Genomic DNA, 23426 nt, shown 5'->3' on the forward strand with positions numbered 1-23426 from the left:
GTTTGTTTCCTTTTCTGGAGAGTCCAGAGTAAGATCTTATCCTTCCTCTGTAGTCCTCCAGGTGAGTCACGGGGTCTACTGGTGATTGAAGAGGGCTTTGCAAAGAAGAGCTGGGTTTATAAATAATGCATTTCCTTTGTCTTGCAGGAATTCTGGAGGCAGAGGTACAATCAGATCAGCTGTGAACAGCTTACATAGCAAATCTAATAGGTTTGTAAATTAGATTTTGTGTTCATTTGTTTTTGCTGTAAGGCAGCTATTAATCTGTTTCTCCTCTTTGCTGGATGGTGCCCTTCTTACTTAGCAAAAGATCTGTTTCATTTCACTTTGCTTTTACATTTCCCTAATCACTTCTGGGGGGAGCTGTCAATGAAAGATCACATAAAACAGTCCGAAGTCTAGAGGCTACAGAGTTGGAAAGTGTAGATGGATAAGAGTTTCTGGAAAAGAGCCCACCCACTTTGTAGAGCTTGGGCCACCAATGAACTTACTTGTAACTTGGCTTTTTGCTGAGCGGTGGAGACCCTGCAGGGAGCCAGGACTTTGAGTCAATTTCATTGTGATAGATGGCTGGTCCAGGAGATGACAATGGAAATTCAGTATTCACAAACTTTGCTGAGATCTCTTAAAATATGTAGGGAGCCCACTCAGTACTGTTAACTCTGATCACTGAATGTGCATTCTGCATGCTGCAAGAACATTCCTACTCCCTTATCTGACAGGATGATGCTAGACTGGAAGTCTCGGGACAGACATTGGCTAGCAGACAGATTGATCAGATTGATGCTGGGAGTGTTTAAATGCTTTGCAAGTCACACCGAGGCTTGCCACTGGCTATGGCTGCACCGTGCTTCTAAGACCCATTCTCTGCCCAGGACAAATGCCCTATATCAGCCCGAGGTGACTTTTCTACTTTCATCACCTGTGTTCAGAAGTCTGTAAACCCCTTCTGGAGGTATCCAGGCAGGTGTCTTCTGCAAGCCTCCATACAGCATACCTCTGCAGGTGCTTCTTTGCCAAGCAAGCCTGGGACCCTGCAATTAGCCCTAGTTTCCAGAGAGCATCACACACCTAAAGCCATGAGATGCTGGACCCCAGCCACCAGTTACCGATGAATACATCAATTAAAGGTTTGGGAAGACAACTCCTCGTCACATATATTGCAGCATTCACACCATGTATACCTACTCATTCAAGTTGCAGTGAAGCTTGGGGTCTTGGGGTGCAAGAGCTGAGCCCTGGCCCCAGATCACTGCTCCTATCTGAAGCAGTTCAAAGGGATATAGCCATACTGACTCTTCCTGGGTCCCCACATAGTGGCAGCCAGTGGTACATGCCAGAAACATCAGTGGTCCCTCTAGAATGCTAGGATTTTCCTCTTTCTACAAATAGGGAAACTGTGGCTCAGAGAGGTGAGGTAGCTTACCCCACGTCACATGGCTTATGAAATCTTTCTATTATAACCTCTGCTTCCTTTCATAAAACAGAAGAAATCTCAAAGGGTCAGGTTCTCCATTTCCTCTTCTAGGTTCCTGTGACACTGTACACTAGGGGAAGTCCATCTGCCTTATTCAAAACCCTTCATTGTCTCTCCTCTGCAAAGTTACATATATTTGAACCCAAGACAATAGAAGAAGCCAGAGGAGTCAGAAATATTGATAAATAGAGGTGGGTGAGTTGGGTGCGGGGCGGGTCACAATGTGCACCCCTAAACGAATTTCTTCTCTGCCTACAATAAGCAACAGTGAGCATTGGGTTTTGAGACTGCTAATCGGATTTCATCTTTTTTAACTTGGCTGTTCCAAGATGAATGCAAAGGACAGAGATGTTCGGTTTGAACTCTTTAAAGCTCCAGAATCTGGCATCGCAACTCCACTTATCATTCTAACTGGGAGAATCTGCTGTCAGTGCAGACAAAAAGAACTTGAGATGTGACCTACATGTATCTGCGTGCATCCGGCAGAAGGCAGCCTGGCTCTCACACTGCCTTTAAAGATATAATTGTAGCCTAGTTTCTTAGAAACCTACTAGCATAGATTTCAAGCCTCTGAATTCAAGTGAGTCCTCTAATGCCTGGTGTTACCGAGTCAGGTGGAGGGATGTTTATACCCAGAACCGCGATCTATTCTGAGTATGCAAAGGCAGCCAGGTCCTTCCTCCACTCCAGTCTTCCCCAGGATCAATTTCAAAGCCAGCTTCAGTAAACATTTATTTACTGAGAAACTGCTATGTTAGACTATTAACAGATACAGGATTGAGTAAGGAACATTCCCCAACTTGCCATCTAGTAGGAGAGAGGGAGTAAGAGACAGCACAGATAACTCTGTCCTGGGAAGATGTTTCTCTGTGTCAACAAGAAAACAGTGGGAATGTGGGCCAGGAGGGGGAGGCCACAGGCTACAAAAACATTGTCCGGCTGTGAGATTTTGTTTTCTCTTTATTGTGTTTGCGAGCCATTGTAGGATAGCTTGCTTCCAGTAGAACTGCTTCTTGTGGGAACCAAACTCTTATCAATAGCTTAAGTAGGAAACTAGTCTGGTATAACTGCCAGGTTTCACTGGGAGGTAACATTGAAGGAGAAGGAACAGGAGGAAAAGGAGAAGGAGGAGGAGGAGGAGGAGGAGGAGGAGGAGGAGGAGGAGGAGGAGGGGGAGGAGGAGGAGGAGGAGGAGGGAGAGGAGGAGGGGAAGGAGGAGGAGGAGGAGGAGGAAGAGGAGAAGGAGGAGGGGAAGGAGGAGGAGGAGGAGGGGGAGGAGGAGGAGGAGGAGGAAGAGGAGAAGGAGGAGGGGAAGGAGGGGGAGGAGGAGGGGGAGGAGGAGGGGGAGGAGGAGGGTAAGGAGGAGGAGGAGGAGGAGGAGGGGGAGGAGGAGGAGGAGGAGGAAGAGGAGGAGGGGAGAAGGAGGAGGGGAAGGAGGAGGAGGAAGAGGAGGAGGAGGGGAAGGAGGAGGAGGAGGAGGAAGAGGAGGAGGGGAAGGAGGAGGGGAAGAGGAGGAGGGGAAGGAGGAGGAGGAAGAGGAGGAGGAGGGGAAGGAGGAGGAGGAGGAGGAGGAAGAGGAGGAAGAGGAGGAGGGGAAGGAGGAGGAGGAGGAAGAGGAGGAAGAGGAGGAGGGGAAGGAGGAGGAGGAGGAGGAGGAGGAGGTGGAGAAGGGGAAGGAGGAGGAGGAGGAAGAGGAAGAGGAGGAGGAGGAGGGGAAGGAGGAGGAGGAAGAGGAAGAGGAGGAGGAGGAGGGGAAGGAGGAGGAGGAGGAGGAGGAGGAGGGGAAGGAGGAGGAGGAGGAGGAGGAGGAGGAGGAGGAAATAGTATTATCACCCCCCTTCCTGTCTCCAAGAGTGTATGTGGGTTATACCTGAGGGAGAGAGTGTGTGCCTTCTAGAAGATAAATAGACTTCCTTCACTTCTCAGGTAATAACTGCAATTTTGCTCTTCTGAAGTTTATGTTCAAGCCTGTGCAAAAACAAAACTATTAGACTTGTCATTTGGCATGCTAACAGATCATGTCTACCTTCACCCCCCCTTTCCAGAGCTGAAGTTGTAATAAATGGCTCCTCATCTCCAACTGTTGTTGACAGAAGTAATGAAAGTATTAAGCACAACATCCAGCCAGCGTCGTCCAAATGGAGACACAACCAGACGCTCTCTCTGAGGATCAGGTACTGGTGGTCACCTCGAGACCAACGGGCAGACTTAGCCTTCTTCGGCTCAAGCCAACAAATTGTTGTTCTCCATCATCTAAAGAAGCAAGGATAGAAATCAAGTGTTTGCCACAGCAGGTTTTATCTGTAAGCCATCAATCAGAAATAGAAACCGAGGCAAGCCCCGTAGCCTGGCAGGTGTATTCAGCCACTGGGCAGGCAGGTGGCAGGGGCTCCTTGTGAAGGTCCCTGGGCCAGGAGAAGTGAGGCTCAGGTGAAGGCATAGAGGGCTTCATGTGGCTTCTCCTTCCCTGGCCTAAGGACTCACTCCCTCTCAGGACTCCTGGTATCCACATCTCCATTCTGAGACAGTCCTCCGGGAAGTTGGTCCATGGAGAGCTCGATTTTCCCACAGTCCTCACAGCTTGAAAGGAGGCCCCTCTTCCACAACATGGAAATAAAGGAACCATAGCTGAGAGACCCAGGAGCTGACGTTGACATCTGACCCCAAAGAGAGAGGTCTGTTTAGCCAGAGAGCAGCTCTGATTCTGACCTTTGCAGCAGAATGTGTTCAGTTGTTGTCCTGTGGTGACAGGAATGGGAAAAAGTAGAGAAGGAATTCTAACTTCAGCCGTTGCATGCTTAGCTTCGAACTGGCAGATGTTGGTCAATCTAAGCCAACTATTCATTTCCAGGCCTCGTGCTGCAGGCCTGGGGTGCTGATACAAGGCAGGCATGTTAGGCAGAGAAACACAACTCTAAGCAAAGGCAGGACAACACCTACGAAATACATGTTCCGGGATAGTGGGACTTACAAGTAAGCAGAAATAAAGAGGTTGTACTGCAGAGAGGGTCAGTTATTTTATAAGGGGCTAAAGGACACTAAAGTACCAGCTGCAGGAAAGACTGGTCTAGATCAATGGCTTTAGAAAGACAGCCAGGAGTTTGCCAGGTGTGCCAAACATGGCCCACATGCAGAGTCTAGTCTGGTGTATGTGCCCAGTGCCACAGGAACACCAAGCAGGAGGTGGAGACGGGGAGATGGGAGGAGTTTGGGGGACAGCCTCGGCCAGCTACAGGAGGCCTCGATGACTGTCCATGTCATCAGATGGGGAAGGAGAAGAGAGCAGCCACCAGCAGTGCCACACAGACAGACCGCTGCCCCTCAGAAAGGCTCCCTGCCAACATGGAAGTGGCCCTCCTCCCTGGCTCCTGAGGCCTGGTTCGGGGACATGAGGGTATTAGAGCGCTATGAAATCAAGGGATCCGGTAGCTGAGAAACAATTTTAAGGAGATATCCCTGGGCTTCACCACTGTCACCCTCCACCTTCAACTTAGCCTGTCTCTTGGAGGCCGCATAGTGGGTCCTCCAGCCTTGTCATGCTGCCTGGACTGCTGCCCCCTGTGGCCAGGGCTCTTAAAGTCAGTGAGACCACCACACTAGGTCCCTTTATTTTATTTGTTTGTTTGTTTGTTTGTTTTGTGTGTGTGTGTGTGTGTGTGTGTGTGTGTGTGTGTGTGTGGGACTGGTGTTCCTGGAAATCCTTCTACTTCTGGGCTACACTCCCAGACCTATTTTATATTTTTATTTGAAAACAGGGTCTCTTAAGCCAGCAAGGCTGGCTTCAAACCAGCACGATCCTCCTGTCTCCACCTCCCAAGCGTGGGGATTTCAAGCGTTCGCCACCACGCCCGGCAAGCACTAGGCCCCTTTAGCTGTCATAACAGAGCACCACCAATGGCTTAAAACAACAGAAAATATTCTCCCTCCAGAGACGCTGGGAGAGAATCTTTCCTTTTGCCTCTCCCAGGCTCTAGGGGTATCCTATGACTGGGTCACTCTAATCCCTTCCTCTCTTCTGTCTCACACAAGGGCACTGTCATTGGATTTAGAGCCCACTCAAGTAATCCAGGATGATCTCAGCTCCAGAGTCTTAATTTAATTACATCTGCAAAGATGTTGTTTCCAAATAAAGGTCACATCCCCAGGTTCCAGGGGTGAGGAGGTGGACATGTATTCTGAATGGTCACCATGTATTCCACTATGTAACCTGTGAGTGGTATTGATATTCTCCTGCCAGCCCAAGCCCAGCCGCAGTTTCTTCTGACCCTTTCTTTTGCCATTGGGTAGACACACACACACACACACACACACACACACACACACACGCACGCACACGCACGCACACTGCTTTTGAAGATGACCACACAGTTGTCTCCACAAGGAACCTGCCAACATGCAGTTCCTGTAGCCAAGAAAAATGTGCTTTCATCCAGAGGGAAAAAGAATTTCGCTCTACTCCATTCAATTAATCACCAAAATTATTCACCATAAAAGATTCCGCAAGTGATTTGGAATGATATTTAATAATTGATAGTAATTTCTCATAATTAGTCAGGAATTAATTTCCTCACAGAGGTATTTATTTGTGGGCTTTCTGAGGGCTCTCTTTGCTTTTAAATACTTTGGGGTATGTAATTGCAAGGTCTGTGGAAATTTTCAAACTATATTAATGTGCCGAGTTGTAGAATCCTTGGCAAAGCAGAGTAAATAACACCTCTGTGTTTCATCAAAAGGAACAAATTACTTAGCAAAGTGATCACGATAGTAGGAGATTCAGATCACAGCTATGGAAAGATGGGTGGATGGAGAGAGCCATGCCCTGCCAAGTATTCTAGGAGTCCCTTAGCTATGTCTGTCAGAACCTCGAGAACTTGGACACATGTCAAGGTCACCTGACGTGAGCCCTTTTGGAGTCAGGATCACTCAGTTGTAAGCCAAAGTTCCTCAGTTTTTCATCGTTCCCAGCTGATTGGAGGTGCAGCTTCCTGGGAGGTACCACGGGCTGTGCACATCTCAGATCTAGCAGGTTCCTGAGCATCATCATTGCCATCTATAGCATGGGGCAGCCACCCTGCAGACCCTCGCATCTGCACAGCACATAGAGGTGCCATGCCCTCGGGGTAACGTGGAAAGAAAAACTTGCATCCCAGTATGTGCAGACAGACACTACAGCAAATGAAAGTTTTTTGCCATTGATCTGAGTAGCCAATTCTTTTCTCTTTATGATTCGAATCAGTCTGAAAGGTTTGAGGGATAATTTAGCCAGAATCCCCAGCTGAGAGGCTCGGATTTCTGGGAGTGGACTGTGTTCTTTGGGTGAAAGTCCTCAAGTGATTTAGTTCATGAAGTCATCTACTCTTTTCCTGATCCACTCCATCCCTTCTCAGTGCTTTTCTAGATGGTTCCAGAACCTGCCCTCCAAACCAAAGTCCCCTAGAGCCTAGAGAGCTGTCCTTTGATCACCTTTGTTCTGAAACACACAAAGAAGTCCTTTTCTGCAGACTGGGGAGGTGCTGAGATTCACAAACCCCATGCTAGACAGAAACCGGGGTGACACAGCTCCCAGAAGGAGCCAGCCACAGGTGGCAGGCCACCCTCAATGCCTCAGAGGTGGCAGTGGCCACACCTCTCATGGGGCCCCCACACCCCAAGAAGCCATTTAGGGAGGAATAGGGCTTGGGTTGTCATGGCTTGCCATCCCTAGTTTGGGACTCCCCGTCTGATGGAAGCACTGAATCTCTCTTAGAGGAGGGACATGGTGCGGGGACCCAGTGTCTGTGTTTGCCTGAGGCTGAAAGGTTTTCTGGGACAAGGGCCTTTCAGTGCTAAAACCTGACAAACCTCAGCCAGCCACCCTCTGTGAGACCCCCTTTGTTCTAGGGCCTTCTATTAGGCCTGAAACCCATTCCGGAGGGCTTTGGCATCATGCTGGGTTGGCATCAGCCTGGCGTGGTGGCATGGGACCCCACAGGAAAAGCTGGACTGGCAGAGAGCACCCACAACCTACAGGCTTTCTCACACATGTTCGGTTTCCCTAGGAAGCAAATTTTAAAGTTCCTGGATGCCGAGAAGGATATTTCCGTCCTCAAGGGGACCCTGAAGCCCGGAGACATTATTCATTACATCTTCGACCGAGACAGCACAATGAACGTGTCCCAGAACCTGTATGAGCTCCTCCCCAGGACCTCGCCCCTGAAAAACAAGCACTTCCGGACTTGTGCCATTGTGGGCAACTCGGGGGTCCTGCTGAACAGCGGCTGTGGGCAGGAGATTGACACTCACAGCTTCGTCATAAGGTAACTACCCACAGCAGCTGCTGGGGCCCAGAGCAGCAGGCAGACTGAGGTTGGGCATTGCCAGTTTTTCCGAGAGATTGAAACAAAGGTTGGTGAGGTTAGTCCCTGTTCTCTACCATGACTGCATCTCAGAGGTACCAGATGCAGGTCTGACTGTACCTGCAAACACTGAAATCCTCCAGGAGGTAGGGAAGGCAGGCATCTGCAGCCCAGGGAGCCCAGGTGACTGTAGCACTCTGCCAAGTTTAAAAATAGCTGATCCCAAAGACAGAGACTGACTAAGGCCTTTGGCCTGTTTTTGTAAGTAAAGTTTTATTGGAACACAGCCACTCTGATTCATTTTCATATTGCCAGTGGCTACTTTCTCACCACAATGCACAGTTGAATCATTAGGTGGAGTTTAAGCATTTTTCCTAAAGCAAAACAGAAAGCATATAGAGTACAGAACTGAAAATATGTATTGTCTGGCCCTTTTACAGAAAAAGTTTGCTGACCCCCTAGGGTCGGGCACTGTGGCACATGCCTGTAATCCAGTAGTTGGGAGGCTGAAGGGTCACAGGTTCAAGGTCTAGCAAATTCGCGAGATTTTCAGCAACCTAGTGAGACCTTGTTTCAAAACCAAAAATTACAGAAGGGCTGGGAGTATAGCTTGGAGGTAGAATGCCTTTAGGTTTATGAGAGAGAGAGAGAGAGAGAGAGAGAGAGAGAGAGAGAGAGAGAGAATGAGAATGAATATGAATTAGTAAGGGAATCTCTGGTTGACCAGTTGTCCCAAGTTTGTAAAACTCTAGTGTCCTGGAGTGTGGTTTTCTGCTGGTAACTTCTTCATCTTGTTGTTAAAATCTGGGGAGACAGAGAAACTTGGATCTTATACCTGACCTTCATTTTCTTTAAAACATCAGCTCTCATTTTACAGTTACCAGACTCTTTGGACACAATCACCCAGGGCCCTGACACCTGGTCCTTAAGCCATACAGACTCAGAAACAAGGCCTTGCTGTTCTCTAGTCAAAAGTAGGGCACACACAGCCTCAAGTTTCATTCCACACAGCTTCTAGCCCTGGCAGAACCACACACCACATCTCACATTTCTACTGAGATTGTCCAGATGCAAAGAAAGCCTTGTCCCAGGTCTTTGGGAAACAGTCTGATCACAGAGTTCCCTGAACCTAAGAACATGGTTCTGATCACCTTCATGCCCCCTGGGATGGGGAAGCCTGGCAGCCAGCACAGCTTCAGTTTTGTTGGACTTCTCTAGGTTTTTCTGTACCAATGGCTCAGTCCCTATATTTTTCAAACCCTCTAGGTTAAAGAAAGACTGAAGGTCAGGGGACTGGAAAAGATAAAAGGAAGTGTAGCAGGTCTGTCTAACAACACCTGGAGGAGCAGACTGCAGTGGAGTTAATAGTGTGGGTGAAGGGCAAAAACCTCCTGGTGGGATCACATCACCTCCAGGGCTGCAGAGCAGTCTTGAAGGGGGCTCGTCTGACCTCCTATAGCACGTATACGCCACATCTCTTTTCTTTGTCACAAGGGATGCGTTTAAGAATGAGTTTTTCATGCTCCACCAGGTGCTGCTCCAGTGATGGCCAACTGTGGTCAGCAGTTTCTTTTGCTTTGGACATACAAAGAGAACAGTGTGGTTTCCAAAGTCAGGCTCAGCTTAGACACCTCTTTGTTACCTACATGACCCGGGGTGTCCGACGACAGTTGCACATCACTGTTAATTCTTTGTCGTTGATCCTATGTCTCCACCTTCACACAGGTGAAGAGCTCTTCCAAAGCGGAGTGGCCATGTCCCCTGCTATACTTCCAGCCTGAGGCTGTGCCTGGCACAGAGGCTCTGTGTGGCTGGAGTGGGACCTGAGATTTCTAGCAAGGTGCACGTGGCTCTGTTGAGACGACAGACACTCTGAAGCGCCTGATGGGAGGTCTCTGTCCCGGTCAATCTGAATCTTAAAACTCAGTTTACCTGCCTGGGGTTGATGGGCCTCTCCTCTGAGACAGAGATAGAGACACATAGGACCTCGACCCCTCTTAGCACACTCTGTGTGGGGAACTTGTGCAAGGGAGGACCTGATAGGATACTATGACAAAGAGCACATAGAGCTAAACTGTGGCACCTTTGGGGGAGATCGGGAAGAAATACGTGCTATGGTTTTAATTTGAAATGTCCCCCTCAAAATTCATGGCTGATAAATGGTCACCAGGCAGGAAAGTTCATGGTAGGTCATGGCTGTGACAGGGGCTCCTGAAGGCATCCCTGGGCAATTCTATTCTCTTGCATAATTTAGCCAGAGTCAGAGATAGCAAGGTCTGGGGGAGGGAGGAATGGGAGGAGGGGACACTGAGGGGGTGGTCATTTGGAAATAGTTAATATGCATTTAAGTCAGATACACCTGAGTTTGAATCCTGGTGGTTCCCTTACTACCTCTGAGACTTTGGGCAAGTTAATGTGCATGATGAGCCTGCTTCCTCATCTGTGAAATAAGAGTAAGACTGCGTCGTAGTGAAATGAGCTGGCCCGTGTTAAAAGAAGACTAGCCAAGTGGCCGGCACACCCAGAGGTTCAGCAACATGAGTTTCCTTTTGCTTATTCTACTTTTTCTCCCCAAAAAGGAAGGTCCTTATTTAAAGGCAGGGATAAATGGTATCCTTCTGGATTTTAACGTCTGGGTTTTGTGGTTGTTTGCTTGTTGTGGGAGGAGGGGTTTGGTACTGAGGATTGGACCCAAGAGCATTCTTCTTCCAAGATATGCCCTCAGCCCTTTTTAATTTTTATTTTGAAATAGGGTCTCACTCAGGTTTCTGAGGTTGGCCTCAAACCTGCAATCTTCCTGTCTGAGATCCCCAAATACTGTGATTATAGGCATGTGCCAGCTAGATTTCGTCATCTGGGGATGGCGTGTGACCCCTGGTCTTCATGTCTCCAGCACTGTTCTATACACACTGACTCTAATTTCCCAGACTTATTTCCAAGGACTTTTCCACTATCAAATCCTCCAGGCCAGGCAGCAGCCATATCCAGCTGCTGCTGTCCCAGTCCCACCAGCCCTCAGTATAGACAGGAAGTTCAGGTGTATGCACCCAGGCCAGACGCCTTGAAGATGGGGAGTCGGCCCAAAGCAACCCTTCCCTTAAATAATAGGCTGCCCACCCAAACAAGCCTGACTGGCTCAGCAGAGATTGCAGTGGCCTCTGGGTTTGCCCTCTGGTACCCTATCCATCCCTTCCTATAAATTTTACAACTTTTTCTTCTTGTCTGCTATCTAAAGTGGAAATCTGCCCATATCCTTCTCCTATTCAGGAACCTTCAGTAGCTCACTATTGCCATCAGAACCGAGTTATGGACACACAGGCCCTTCCATAGTTCACCTAGCTTGCCTCTCTAGCCCCGTCTCCTTCACATGCAGTGTGGGTATTCTTCCAAATATCCACAGTGTTTCACAACTTTCTGTTCTCAGATGCATTTCTTATCCCTACAATACTATACCATGGTGTTTCCTAAGCTGCTTGATATTTGAAGAGGAAGAACCTGTTATAAATAAATAAATAAATTGTGTGTGTGTGTGTGTGTGTGTGTGTGTGTGTGTGTGTGTGTTATTAAAATCTGGGGCGTGCTGAACCTGAATCTCCAGGTGAGGGACCCAGGACTGTACAGTTTAAGCAGTACCTGGAGTGATTCTTCTGACTTAACATGTTGGAGAAGCACCCTCTTCCTGTGCCCTCTGCACCCATGGACTTCTGCTCACCCATCCTTCCACACTTCCTTTAGTGGTCTGCTGTCCTCCTTCCCATAAAAACAACGACAATAGATAACATCTACGGAGCTCTTTCCTATGGCCAGCAGCATTCCAGTCTGTGTGTGTGTGTGTGTGTGTGTGTGTGTGTGTGTGTGCGCGCGCGCGCGCGCGTGCGCGCACTGGCTGTAATCCCTGTCACGGCTCTTGTGATCTCCATCATAGCCAAAGTAACAGAAGCCCGCAGGATGCACAGAGAGACTGAGAATGTTCCCTAGAATCACACCCACGCCGGCACAAAGTGTCAGAGCTGAGTTTTGAGCCTGTGTCGCCTTCAGAGCCCTCATGGTGTCCTAAGGGCTCAGGTCATACCTGCTAACCGCATGGTCATCTTGCAGCATTGTGTGTATGTGGGGGGTTCTCCTACTTTTCATCGTCTAGATCCTGAGCCCCAGAAGGAAGGCATTACGCATCCCCAGGGCTTAGCAAAGCTCTAAGTGTGTGGTAGAGGCTCAGTAAACATTTATGTAGGAAGAAAGGGGGAAATAGTGAGGGGTCAGTGACTATGAAGATGCCGTGGATTTATCTCTATTGATGAGGAAGAAGCAAGAGGAAGGATGAGATCAAATTAAATATAAGAGGAGGCTCAGCTTTCCCAACAAGATGGTCACAGGGGCTTTTTCTCTGGCAGGTGCAACCTGGCTCCGGTGCAGGAGTATGCCCGGGACGTGGGGCTCAAGACGGACCTGGTGACCATGAACCCCTCGGTCATCCAGCGGGCCTTCGAGGACTTGGTCAACGCCACGTGGCGGGAGAAGCTGCTCCAGCGGCTGCACAGCCTCAACGGCAGTATCCTGTGGATCCCGGCATTCATGGCCAGGGGCGGCAAGGAGCGTGTGGAGTGGGTTAACGAGCTCATCCTGAAGCACCAGGTCCACGTGCGCACCGCGTACCCCTCGCTGCGCCTGCTGCACGCTGTGCGAGGGTGAGCGGCACCCCGGGGGCAGGGGCACCACTAGGTGGGGAGGTGTCTGGTGGGCAGGATCCCACTCCCAGGGGCATCTCCAGCCCAGCTCTTCTACCCATTTGCTGATGATCTTAGAAAGCTTCTTGGCCTTTCTGAACCTTTCTTTCTTGAGAAATGAGGACGGTTAGCAAGTGGGTTTCATCTGGCCTGTCAGTTGGGGCCACTTGGTAGCACCTGCCTGGAGCTGTGTTCAGAGGTGAACCTGGGGGTGTGCTGAGACTCGGTGGGAACAGATGCTGTGAACTTTGGAGGGATGATGGTGGCTAGCCTGTCGCATATCTGCCATCCCAGGGAGGTGGTTCTTAAAGAAATTAGGACCAAACAGACTTGGCTTCAAATCTATTGCGTTACTCTCTCTAGACCTTAGTTTTCTCATCAATAAGATAGAGATGGGATCGTAATTTGATGATAAAATGGGGTCATCTATGGGAAATGCCTGGTGTAATGATTGAAATGTCACTGGAGACCCTTGATGTCATCACAACCATCATCAGCATCGCCACTGCTGTGCTCATACAGCCTGTGGGGGGGGGGGAGCACTGAGGGAGAGAGTTCTTTCTTGGGCCTAAGTTTGAGATGCCAGTTACCATGCTCTGACCTCCTATCCTGCACACAGATGTCCAGCCAGCCTCATGCAGATCACAGCCCTGCTTCAGAAACATGAGAACGTCCATTGTACTGACTCCTATGGACCAACAGGCATTAGAATGCTTTTTACTGGGGCCCCTGCTTAACTTTGAGAAGCCCCTGAGCCACAAAGGACTCTTCCTTGTTAGGCTGACTCTGGGATTCCCAAACCCATTACCAACACTGGACTCATTTTGGTGGCTGTGACACAGGGAACCCATTTTCCCCAAGGACGACCTAAGGAGCTATTTAATATGGAGAAATCGCACTTGTGGCTAAAAGAGCCAGAGAGATACTTAGGCGGACATTGGGCTCACTCAATCCACATCCTTTATCCTGGAGTTGGCCAGCCAGGGCATCTTTTCACCCCATCCCTGTCACAGAGGGGGTCCACCACAGCAACCCTCGTCTCTTAGATTTAGGTCTCATGATGTCAATATCAATTCCTTCTGGAAGGAGAAAACTCTCAAGCTGGTTCAGGAGTTCAAAGGGATAACAGAAGAAAAAGAACTGCTCTTTGGTAATGAGAAAAGTCCCGTGCATGGGGAATGGGCAGCCACCTGGAAGAAACCGAAACAGCCAGAGCTATTTCCAGCTCTAATTGGCTCACTTTCATCTGTCAAAATAGCATTAAGCACCAGTAATAAGCCCTTTAAACAAACAGGCTCCTAATCCTGAGATTGCAACATCTTCCTTTGCAGAGACTCTCAGTGGTGGGGGAATACTACAGGAGAGACAGGTGGGACTGGCCCCCGCTTTTAACAAAAGCAGGTGTGAAAGAAAGGGGGGATGCTGGATTTCTGCAAGTGGTCCTCTCACTTACTGGAGCCACTGGATCTTGCAGAGTGCTGAGCCCAATGGGGCATCTGTGAATAGGTGTACATGTAGGGAGAGAAAGGGCTCCCCTCTGCCTTGGCAGGTTCCGACCTGGTGCCCATTGCAAATGGAGGAATAGGATGGAGAGGATGCAGAGAAGAGAGCCAGGATGGTAGATAAGGCTAAAGGAAGCAGGGCGTGGTGGCGCACGCTTGTAATCCCAGCATTCGGGAGGCTGAGACGGGAGGATCGCAGTTTGCGGACAGCCTCAGCTACTTAGTGAGGCCCTCTGCAACTCAGTGAGACCCGGTTTCAAAATGAAGAATTAAAAAAATAGGGCAGAGGTAGAATGCCCCTGGGTTCCATCCCCAGACCCGCAAAAAAAAAGAAAGAAAGAAAGAAAGAGAGAGAGAGAGAGAGAGAGGGAGGGAGGGAGGGAGGGAGGGAGGGAGAGAGAGAGAGAGAGAGAGAGAGAGAGAGAGAGAGAGAGAGAGAAAGAAAGAAAGAAAGAAAGAAAGAAAGAAAGGGCTGAAAATGAGCCTGGAGCCTATCCCAGAGGCAATGTAGGCTAGCACCCAAAATATGGGCTTTGGAGCTAGGGACAACTCCAAAGAGTCTAAATCTCAGCTAAGTCACTTGCTTGGTTGTATTGCCCATCTCCCCATCCCAAGCCCCCCTTGCTTTGTCTCATTACTGAGGAACTCCACCTCCCCAGAATGCAAGCTCCTGCCATTCAGGAGAAGCCTATGGTCAATCAGTGGTGGATACTATTATCATAGTACCTGACACCAACACCTTGAAGACCTACCACCTGGTCAAGGGGTTGCATTGTTCCGTGGACTCAGGAGGTGGAGCTAGGGAAGCAGGTAGGGCCACATGGAGGAAAGTCCATGTCCCCTGAGCTCACACAAGACTCTAGTGGTCAGAGCAGTGAGCTCAAACTAGTCAGTCATGAGTTCTTCACCTTGAAGCTCCAATACTGAGCTGTAGTTTGCAAAACAACCTTCTTTCCTTATTTAAACACCTACTGCCCAAATAAACTCCCTGTTTATGGGGTTGTGTGGGGTCGATAATAACTTTTTAGTGAAATAAAATATGCATAACATAAAATTTACTACATAAAATTTAAGCAATTTAATTTCACTTAGAAGAAATTTGCTCCTGGAAAAAAACACAGGGGAAAATCTCCCACGCCTTGGGTTTGGCAGTGGTCTCGTAAGTTTGACACCAGAAGCACAGGCAACAAAAAAAAAAGCAGGTAAACTGTACTACAACAAAATTAAAAATATTTGAGCATAAGGACAGTGTATCAAGGAAAAGAAAAGAAAAGCCATAGGATTGGAGAAAATATTTACAAATAATATATCTGATAAAGGATTGATACTCAAGGTATATAAAGAACTCCTACAATTCAACAGTAGTAAAAACAACCCAATTCAAAAAAGAGCAAAGCACTTGGATAGGCCTTTCTCCAAGAAAGGTACACAAACAGCCAATAAGTGCAGGGCAAGATGCTCAGCATCACTAATAAAAACAGCAGTGGTACAGTGCACCCACTAGCATGGCTATGATGGAAAAATTAGAAGGAAATAGCAAATATTCGTGAGGATATAGAGAAATTGGGACCTTATGCTTTGCAGGTGGGAATTTCAAATGAGAACTGACCTTAGAGTTGCCTTAGTGTCTTCCTTTCGCAAGTGAGGAATTTAATGCTCAGATAAATCAGGAGATTTGTGCAAGCCACTCTGCCATTTAGTGGTACAACCCGGAATGGAACTGTTATTTGACTCTCAGGCAATGCATCAGATGCAGGAGAAATTTGCACCCATCCCACTCTAAATTGGTGAAGAGTTGGGGGCTTAGAGGGCTGTGATATGCCACAGTGGTTAGCTGCACTCAAGACTCTACATCCACAGTGCAGTTGTTAGAACATGGGGCAGCTTTCCCACCAAGCAGGACAAGGTGGGAGGTCACACCTCAGGGTCCTACCAAACAGTGGCCAGCACTGGGGATGTGACCCTGTCTTGTTAAGACCCATCTCCCCTTGACCAGGCAGGCCTTTGGCTTTGCCCTCCTGGATTTGCTGGGCTCTTCCTTTGCATCCAACTATCTTTCAGAAGAAAAGTAGATGTGCTCCGGTGACAACTGTGCAATCACAGATTCTGAACACTACTGTGGAGAGTTCAAAATAGATAGGGGCACATGGTGCCATAGGTAATGCAGATGTGCTAAGTGTTGTCTCATACAACGAGAGAACTACTACCATTATACCATTATACCCACTTTAAAGACAGAGAAACAGTCTCAGGGGGTAACTTGCACAAGATCCGATGCTGGCAAGGGACAGATCCAGGACTCCTTGCTCCTAATCACCACCCATTTGCCCTATGCAGGTAACCAGGGGGTAGAGATGGGACCCTAGAAGAATAAAGTCAGGAAGGCCAAACCAAAATAGGTTTTCTGAAAATATTAAGAAAAACAAAATGGCTTGTGTTTCAAGTAGAAAGAATACAAAAATAGGGGAAGATAATGGTGAGGTAACAAAGAACAGAGGTAAACTCCTCAACACCTATTCTACACTTATTTTACCAGCACAGGAGATGGGTCCTTTACCTGGACAAGTAACAAGATCTTTAATATCTTACCCTACAGTCTCAATATGCGGCTCTAAACCAGTGACTCCCCACGTGGTCCCTGGACCAGTAGCATCAGCATCACCTAGATGCTTTCTAGAAATGCAGATTCTCAGACCTAGCCCAGATCTACTGAATCAGAAGCCATAGGGATGGCCCCCAGCAATATGTGTTTTCATGGGCCTGCCAAGTGATCCTGATGGGTGGCCTAAATTTAAGTAAATTGTTATTTGTAAAATCAAGACCAGTTAACCTCCCAGGGACGCCTTTAATATGACCACCGAGCAAGTTCTCCAGACTGTACAGCACTGGAGAAGGGCAGCCCGGGACAGGCAGTCTTTGCTCCAGTTTCCTAGCATGTGGAAACCATGAACACCAGTGAACTTGATGTCACCCCAAGCTGGAGTTTCAAGAGGTTATCAGTCCAGTGGCCCATGAACACACAGATGGGGAAGCAAACATCACGAGAGGATGTGCTCAGTGGAAAAAGCAGGACACGCTGGCCTGGTGTCCCTTGGTGAGCAGGGTATCAGGCAGACACACATGGCATTTGTCTCATCATATTATATTTGGATATAAGTCAGCTTCATTGCCAGAGCATTTCATGGTTAACTTAGAAGCTCTTGATCTGATTGACAGCTTAAGGAATGGAAGGGGACAAATGTTCCCTTTTGTCTCAAAACAACCTTATAAGATAGATACTGTTTTCATCCCTTTTTGACTCATCAGGAAACTAAGTCTTGGAAATGTTAAGTACATTGTGCAAGAGCGTGCAGATGAGGGGGGAGCTGGGATTAGAATCCACCTATGTAAGCCTCAGAGGTCTTTGCTCTCCCCACCACCTCCTTCTCTGCCCTTGACAGATGGATTGACCACTGTGTTGACCCCTGATGCCCAAAGTATACTAACTGATTAGCTCAATGTTGACCCTAGGGACATCTCTATGAAATTCCCACCGGGCTCAGTTCCCATCCCCATTTCTACCTATGACTTTAATAAGGGTATGAACAATCTGCCTAGCAAATTCACCAGTGATAGGACTTTGAAGGAATTCTCAATATTCAGGACTTCAGAGTTAAATCAACCCAAGAAATTGAATACAGACAAATTCAAAATTCTGTATTTAGGTTTAAAACAATGATATCAGTGCAGAGGGATGCGCAGTGCCAGCCATCAGAGGATGGATGGATGGTTGCTTGCTCCAGAGGATAAAGTGATCTCAGGTTGCAGCGGGTCATGTATAACATCTTGAAAGTCGAGATCAGGAATGGCCTTGCTTTACACTGGATGGTCAGATCCCACATGGAAAATCACATTTATTTTGAGGTGCCAGGATGGAAAGGAACCACAGTGGCAGAGAAACTGGGAAGTTGAAAGGTTTGGGAGCCAGGCATTGTGGCACATGCTTGAAATCCCAGTACTTGGGAGGCTGAAACAGGAGGATCTCAGGTTCATGGCCAGCCTCAGCTACTTAGTGAGGCCCCCTGCAACTTAGTGAGAGCATGTTTTATAAATAAAGAATAAAAAATAGGGCTGGGATATAGCTTGGAGGTAGAATGCTCCTGGTTGTTCCATCCCCAGTAACACAAAATAAATTAATTAATTAACTAATTAATTTTAAAAATTAAAAAGAAAGGGTCAGGGAGAGAAGAAGGCTCTAAGGAGCAGGAAAGCCACTTTAATTCAGCAAATACTCAAGGCTCCAAGTTGTTCTGTGCTAGGGAAATACAAAAATCAGTAAAAACAAGTTTCCTGCCTTTGAGGGACTTGTAGATTTGGCCTAGGAGGTTCTAGGTGTAGAAATAGGTTTGGGAGAGGGTCGAAGGGAAGCCAGACTCTCTCTGGACACTGGTGAGAACATCCCAGCACATGTGCTCCTCTGAAATGAGTGTGGATTCCCTTGGGAAGAGCAAATCCAGGACCCTTGGCGATGGGCAGGCAACAGCAAATCCCCTTGCTGGGACCCTGGGGAGCGAAGTCCACATCACGTGGACAGAGCTGGCGTATTGGCTGGTGCTGCCATAGCAGTGCCCATCTGGGCTGCTTAAACTGCAGAACTGTAACATCTCTCAGTTCTGGAGACCAGAAGCCCAAATGTAGGGGTCAGCAGATTGGTCCTTCTGGGGACTGCGCAGGAAGATCTGTTCCAGACCTCCTGCTTGGCCATCTTCATGCTCACATGGCATTTTCCCTGTGTGCCTTTCTGTCTCCAGTTTCTCCATTTGGTAAAAGGCATCCATCATATCAGCACAAGGTCCACCCTGCTGATATGATTTTAATGCAATTACCTCTGTGAAGACCCTGACTCCAAATAAGGCCACATTCCGAGATACTGTGAGTTAGGACTTTAACCAGTGAAGGTGGGAGGGACCGAATTCGGAATTCAACCTGTAACAGTTGGTTAGATGGCCTCCCTTTTCACTGAGGGATGCTCTGACTCAACACATCTGTGCCAGGCGTGTCTCTGACTCCCAGCACACTGTGAGATTCCAGCCATCAGGAGCCGTGGCCAAGACTTTGGAAGAAACGGGGAGGCGTGGGCAGAGCTTCTGAGGCCCCAGGCCGAGCAGCAATCCCAGCGGCCTCTGGTTCTGCTGGCCTGCAGACTAGCCCGGCCCTGGCTGCCTGTTGGCAAAGCAGAAGGGCAGCAGAGGGGAGGGGACGGCAGGCAGCGGCGTGCGGCACAGGGCACGGAAGGCTGTCGGCAGCTGGTAGTGAATGGCTGTAATTCAATTACAACGAGGAGGGAGGCTGCGGCCCACAGAGAGGGCCACCCCTCCGGCAGGACGGCAGCCCGCTGGCCTAGCGCACGCAGGCGAGGTCTGTGAATTGGTGCCTAATTAGGCACCAGGAGTGCCGAGCCTCAGCTTCAAAGTGGCACCAACTCAGCTTGCCTCTGCCAAGGCGGGAGGGGACAGAGCCGCAACGCACTCTGCCTGGCAATGAAGCAGGAACCAGAGAGCCAGCGAGCGGCACCCAGCACAGCAGAGAGCAGCAGAGAACAGGGAGAGACCAGCGCAGCCTGCCTGGCCCCCGCTATCCAGAGAGGGCCCCAGGCGGACACCTTCTTACTGGCCCTGTGCACTCCAGGGGCCAGGGGATGAGGGGACTTGTTTCCTCTTTCCATGGAGAAGAAAATGAGGGGCATCGGTGTTGAGACACAGACAGCTACTGGCATTGTGTGCTGTTAAGGGATTTTCTCATTTTCTTGCTCTGTCTCCATATATATAATATTATTATATAGTATTATAGTACAGTATTTAATATATTATTGTATTAATATATTTGACATATACTAAATATAAGATGCTATATTATATTTAATACATTATACATTATAGTATACCACATTACTATAATTAATATATTAATATAATATTATCATATAATACATAGTATTTAATAAAATTATAGCATACCATATGTTAATATAATTGATATACTATATTAATATATTATATAATATATAATACACTATAGTATATCATGTTAATATAATAGTATAATATATAGTATTTAATATATACTATATATTAAATATATACTATATATAGTACATTGTATATTAATATATTTCTATGTATAGTAATGCACACAGTAAAGAGTAAAAATCCAAATAAAAATAAATATATAAGAAATAAATTTAAATAAAATAAATCCATAGCAAAAATAAAAATACAAATTGTATAAAAGAATTTAAAAAGCAAAGCAAGCTCCATTCCATACCCCTTGTCCTCCTCCCCAGAGGCAACCTGTGAAGCTGGCTCTCTGAGTGTGTCTCCTTCCAGAAATACCTCTTCTACACAGATGAGGGTTTGTCCAACCCCACACCTTGCTAAACTCTGGAAAGCATTCCGTCTCCACACACCATCTCACTGCGCTGCACGCTGCCTTGCGAGGCAAGGCATCCCCTGTGGGTCTGGATAACACTCTACATAAGCAAAGCCATTGATGGATACTGAGAATATTTCCAATATATACATGTATAGGCTTACTCTTTTTTTAACAAGTCTGGGGATGGAACCCAGGGGCATTTGACCTCCGAGGTATACCCTCTGCCCTATTTTTTATTCTTTATTTTGAAACTGGGTCTCACTGAGTTGCAGAGGGCCTCACTAAGTAGCTGAGGCTGTCCGCGAACCGTGATCCTCCAGGTCTCAGCCTCCTGAATGTTGGGATTATAAGTGTGCACCACCACGCCCAGCTAGGCTTACTCTTTAGAAGTGGTTTTTGCTAAAAAGAGAGGTGGATATATATGCATTAATGTTTACTGATATTGCCAAGTTTCCCTCCCAAGAGGCAGGTGTCAATTTACTCTTTCACTCATGACTATCAAAAATGCTGTTTTCCATGGCCTCTCCAACAGATGCACTGTCAGCATTTGTTATCTTTGCCAATCCAGTGAAAAATAGTACTTGATTGTTTGAAATTGGATTTCTTTTCTGATGAAAGAGGTTGATATCATTTTTTAGTCTGTTTAGAATGGCATTAGTTTAAACTCCAGAATCCAGCCAGAAGGGCTAGGCTCCCAACAAATTGTCTTCACTGGCCAGAGGGGATCCCTAGGCATGAGCAGCCAGCCCCTCTACATGTGAGACACTCACCCTGCAGTGAGAGGAAGCCCTAAAGTAACCAGCATTATGTGTTCCTCCTTCCTCTTGAAATTCGCTATCCAGGAAGGCATTCGCCTGCCCTTCACAGGTGCAGTTCTGGTGACTGCCTAGAAGGGTCTAGAAGGAACCTGGACTCACTCACATCCTGTATGAACCACCAGCCTCTGCTGGTGAATTTCCATTCATGGCTTCATTATCGATCTGTGAAGTGCCTAGGGTTACACAAGAAGAGGGAGTCCATCCACCTTCTTACAGATTTTGGAAATGTAGGGGAGGAAAAGTCAGACAAGCAAGAACTTATAGTGTAACATGATAGATGGTTTGATAGAAGAAGAACAGACAGAAACTGGTGGTGGTGATCTTGGAGACCTGGGGACCAGAAATCAGCCTGTGATATCCCGAGGGCTTCACCAGCTCTTCACACAATGACCCCAAGTTCTGAGATATAAAACCACTGCTCTCTATGACCGAAAAGCTGGATGGATTCATCCTGAGCTATCCTACAACACACCCAAGCTCCAGGGGTGGGGAGCTGTGGGATTCTTCCAGAGGAAGGACCACGATGATTTGTGGAGCCCCTGGATTCAGGCTGAGGCTGCTGATGTAGAAGATAGGAGAACAAGATCCCCTGGGTTCTGCTCCCAGCTTTACTGCTGATTTTGCACAAGGTATCACTTGAGTGTCCCTTGACAAATGCCTATGAGATGCTTCTACTCCTTGGGGATGCTAAGAGCTCCAATAGCGTTAGCAGCTTCTTGGAGAAAGCCTTGTTGGTCCCTTTCTCCAACAGTGGCAGCCACTGTTCTTGCCACGTACTGAGCCCAGGCACCCAGGGAGAAGGATGAATGTGGTCCAGAGGTGGTTTTGGCAATCCTCATTGATTGCTGCCCATGCTCATAAAATAGAGCGCTTAATCATCCCAGCAAATGGGGTAGCCAATTTGAAAAATAATTACTGCCTTCTTTGAGATGATTACTTTGCCTTCTAATTAAAATCTCAAGACTGGGATATTAAAGGTGCATTGTCAATATAGTGTTCCGGATGCACCCAGCTAACCTCATTTGGGAAGGCAAAATTAATTAGTTTGTGTTTTAACACCCAGCTGTTATCCCAAGGAAAGAAACAGTCTACAAGGCAGCTACGCACACAGTCTCTAAATTGGCCAGAGCGAGTGAGGAGATAGAAGGGAAATCGAGAGTGATTTGTTCCTGCATAACTCAGTCAGCTTCTATTACAAGTTGCTCATTAAATGGCGCCCCCATGTCCCTGTCAGACATCTCTCAGGCGTTCTTGTTTACCCACAGAGGCAGAATAGCAAATAAGTAGGTCCTTGCACTGACATCTACTGAGCTCTTGATTCTCTCTGGAGCTGCATTACTGTTAACACCTTTTAGCCATTCTAGGTGGAAAGATGGGGACCACATTCGAGGGGTTGGACATTCCATTCCTGTGCACGCTGGCCACCGTTAAAAGCTGCCCCGCTAAAAGCCGTGTCCTCTCGTTTTCAATTCCAGTTGAGTCAAATGTTTGCTGAGCACAGCAGAATTCAGTATAATCAATGCCGGGCGATGCTACATAGCAAACCCCTAACCTCAGGGTGAGCACAACAGGGTTTCTTTCTCCCCCTTCCCCCCAGAGTGTGATGTAAGGGACGTTCTTCCAGTCGATAATTCAGGAATATCAGATTCATCATTCTCTTTTCTTGTCTTATACTTTTATTGGTGCAATGTAGTTTTACATCATAGTGGGATTCAAAGTGATACAAACATACACGCACACAGTACTTAGAGTATTTTCCTCCATATATCCTCCCCTCCTCCCCCTTTCTCCCTCCCCATACGTGCCAGTGAGATTGGTATCGAAACCTTGGAAGAACATAACCTTATTTGAACTGTTCCTTTCCTCAGTGCTTGGTTTTCCCCTCTCCCTTTCCTCTTCCCAAACCCCTTCCACTATTTTACTGGTTTCTCTCATTTGACTGAAGTGCTTTTTGCCTCCCAATTTTGTTCTAGCTTCCACATAGGAGAGAAAACATATAACCCTTGACCTTCTGAGACTGGATGATCTCAGCATAATCTTCTCTAATTCCGTCTATTTTCCTGAAAAATGACATAATTTCATTCTTTTTCATGGCTGAGTAAAATTCCATTGTGCATATACACCACATATTAGCCATTCATTTGCGGATGGACATTTGG

At 47.5% G+C, this 23426-nt stretch overlaps 1 protein-coding gene across 2 annotated transcripts in view; it reads left to right on the forward strand.

Moving 5' to 3' along the window:
- Positions 1 to 23426, forward strand: part of ST8SIA2 (ST8 alpha-N-acetyl-neuraminide alpha-2,8-sialyltransferase 2) — a gene marked incomplete at both ends in the record, with an annotated part of 66311 nt that overhangs the window by 36397 nt on the left and 6488 nt on the right. Inside the window, 4 exons of one of the 2 annotated variants that reach the window (XM_080692489.1) lie at positions 148 to 210; positions 3523 to 3651; positions 7516 to 7773; positions 12204 to 12497. In XM_080692489.1, the coding sequence (XP_080548615.1) occupies positions 148 to 210; positions 3523 to 3651; positions 7516 to 7773; positions 12204 to 12497 (744 nt within the window). The remainder of the gene's footprint in view (positions 1 to 147; positions 211 to 3522; positions 3652 to 7515; positions 7774 to 12203; positions 12498 to 23426) is intronic. The other variant, XM_080692490.1, reaches the window with a different exon arrangement.

The sequence above is a fragment of the Muscardinus avellanarius genome (assembly GCF_963383645.1).
Source record: "Muscardinus avellanarius genome assembly, chromosome: 3".
Taxonomy (NCBI): Eukaryota; Metazoa; Chordata; class Mammalia; order Rodentia; family Gliridae; genus Muscardinus; species Muscardinus avellanarius.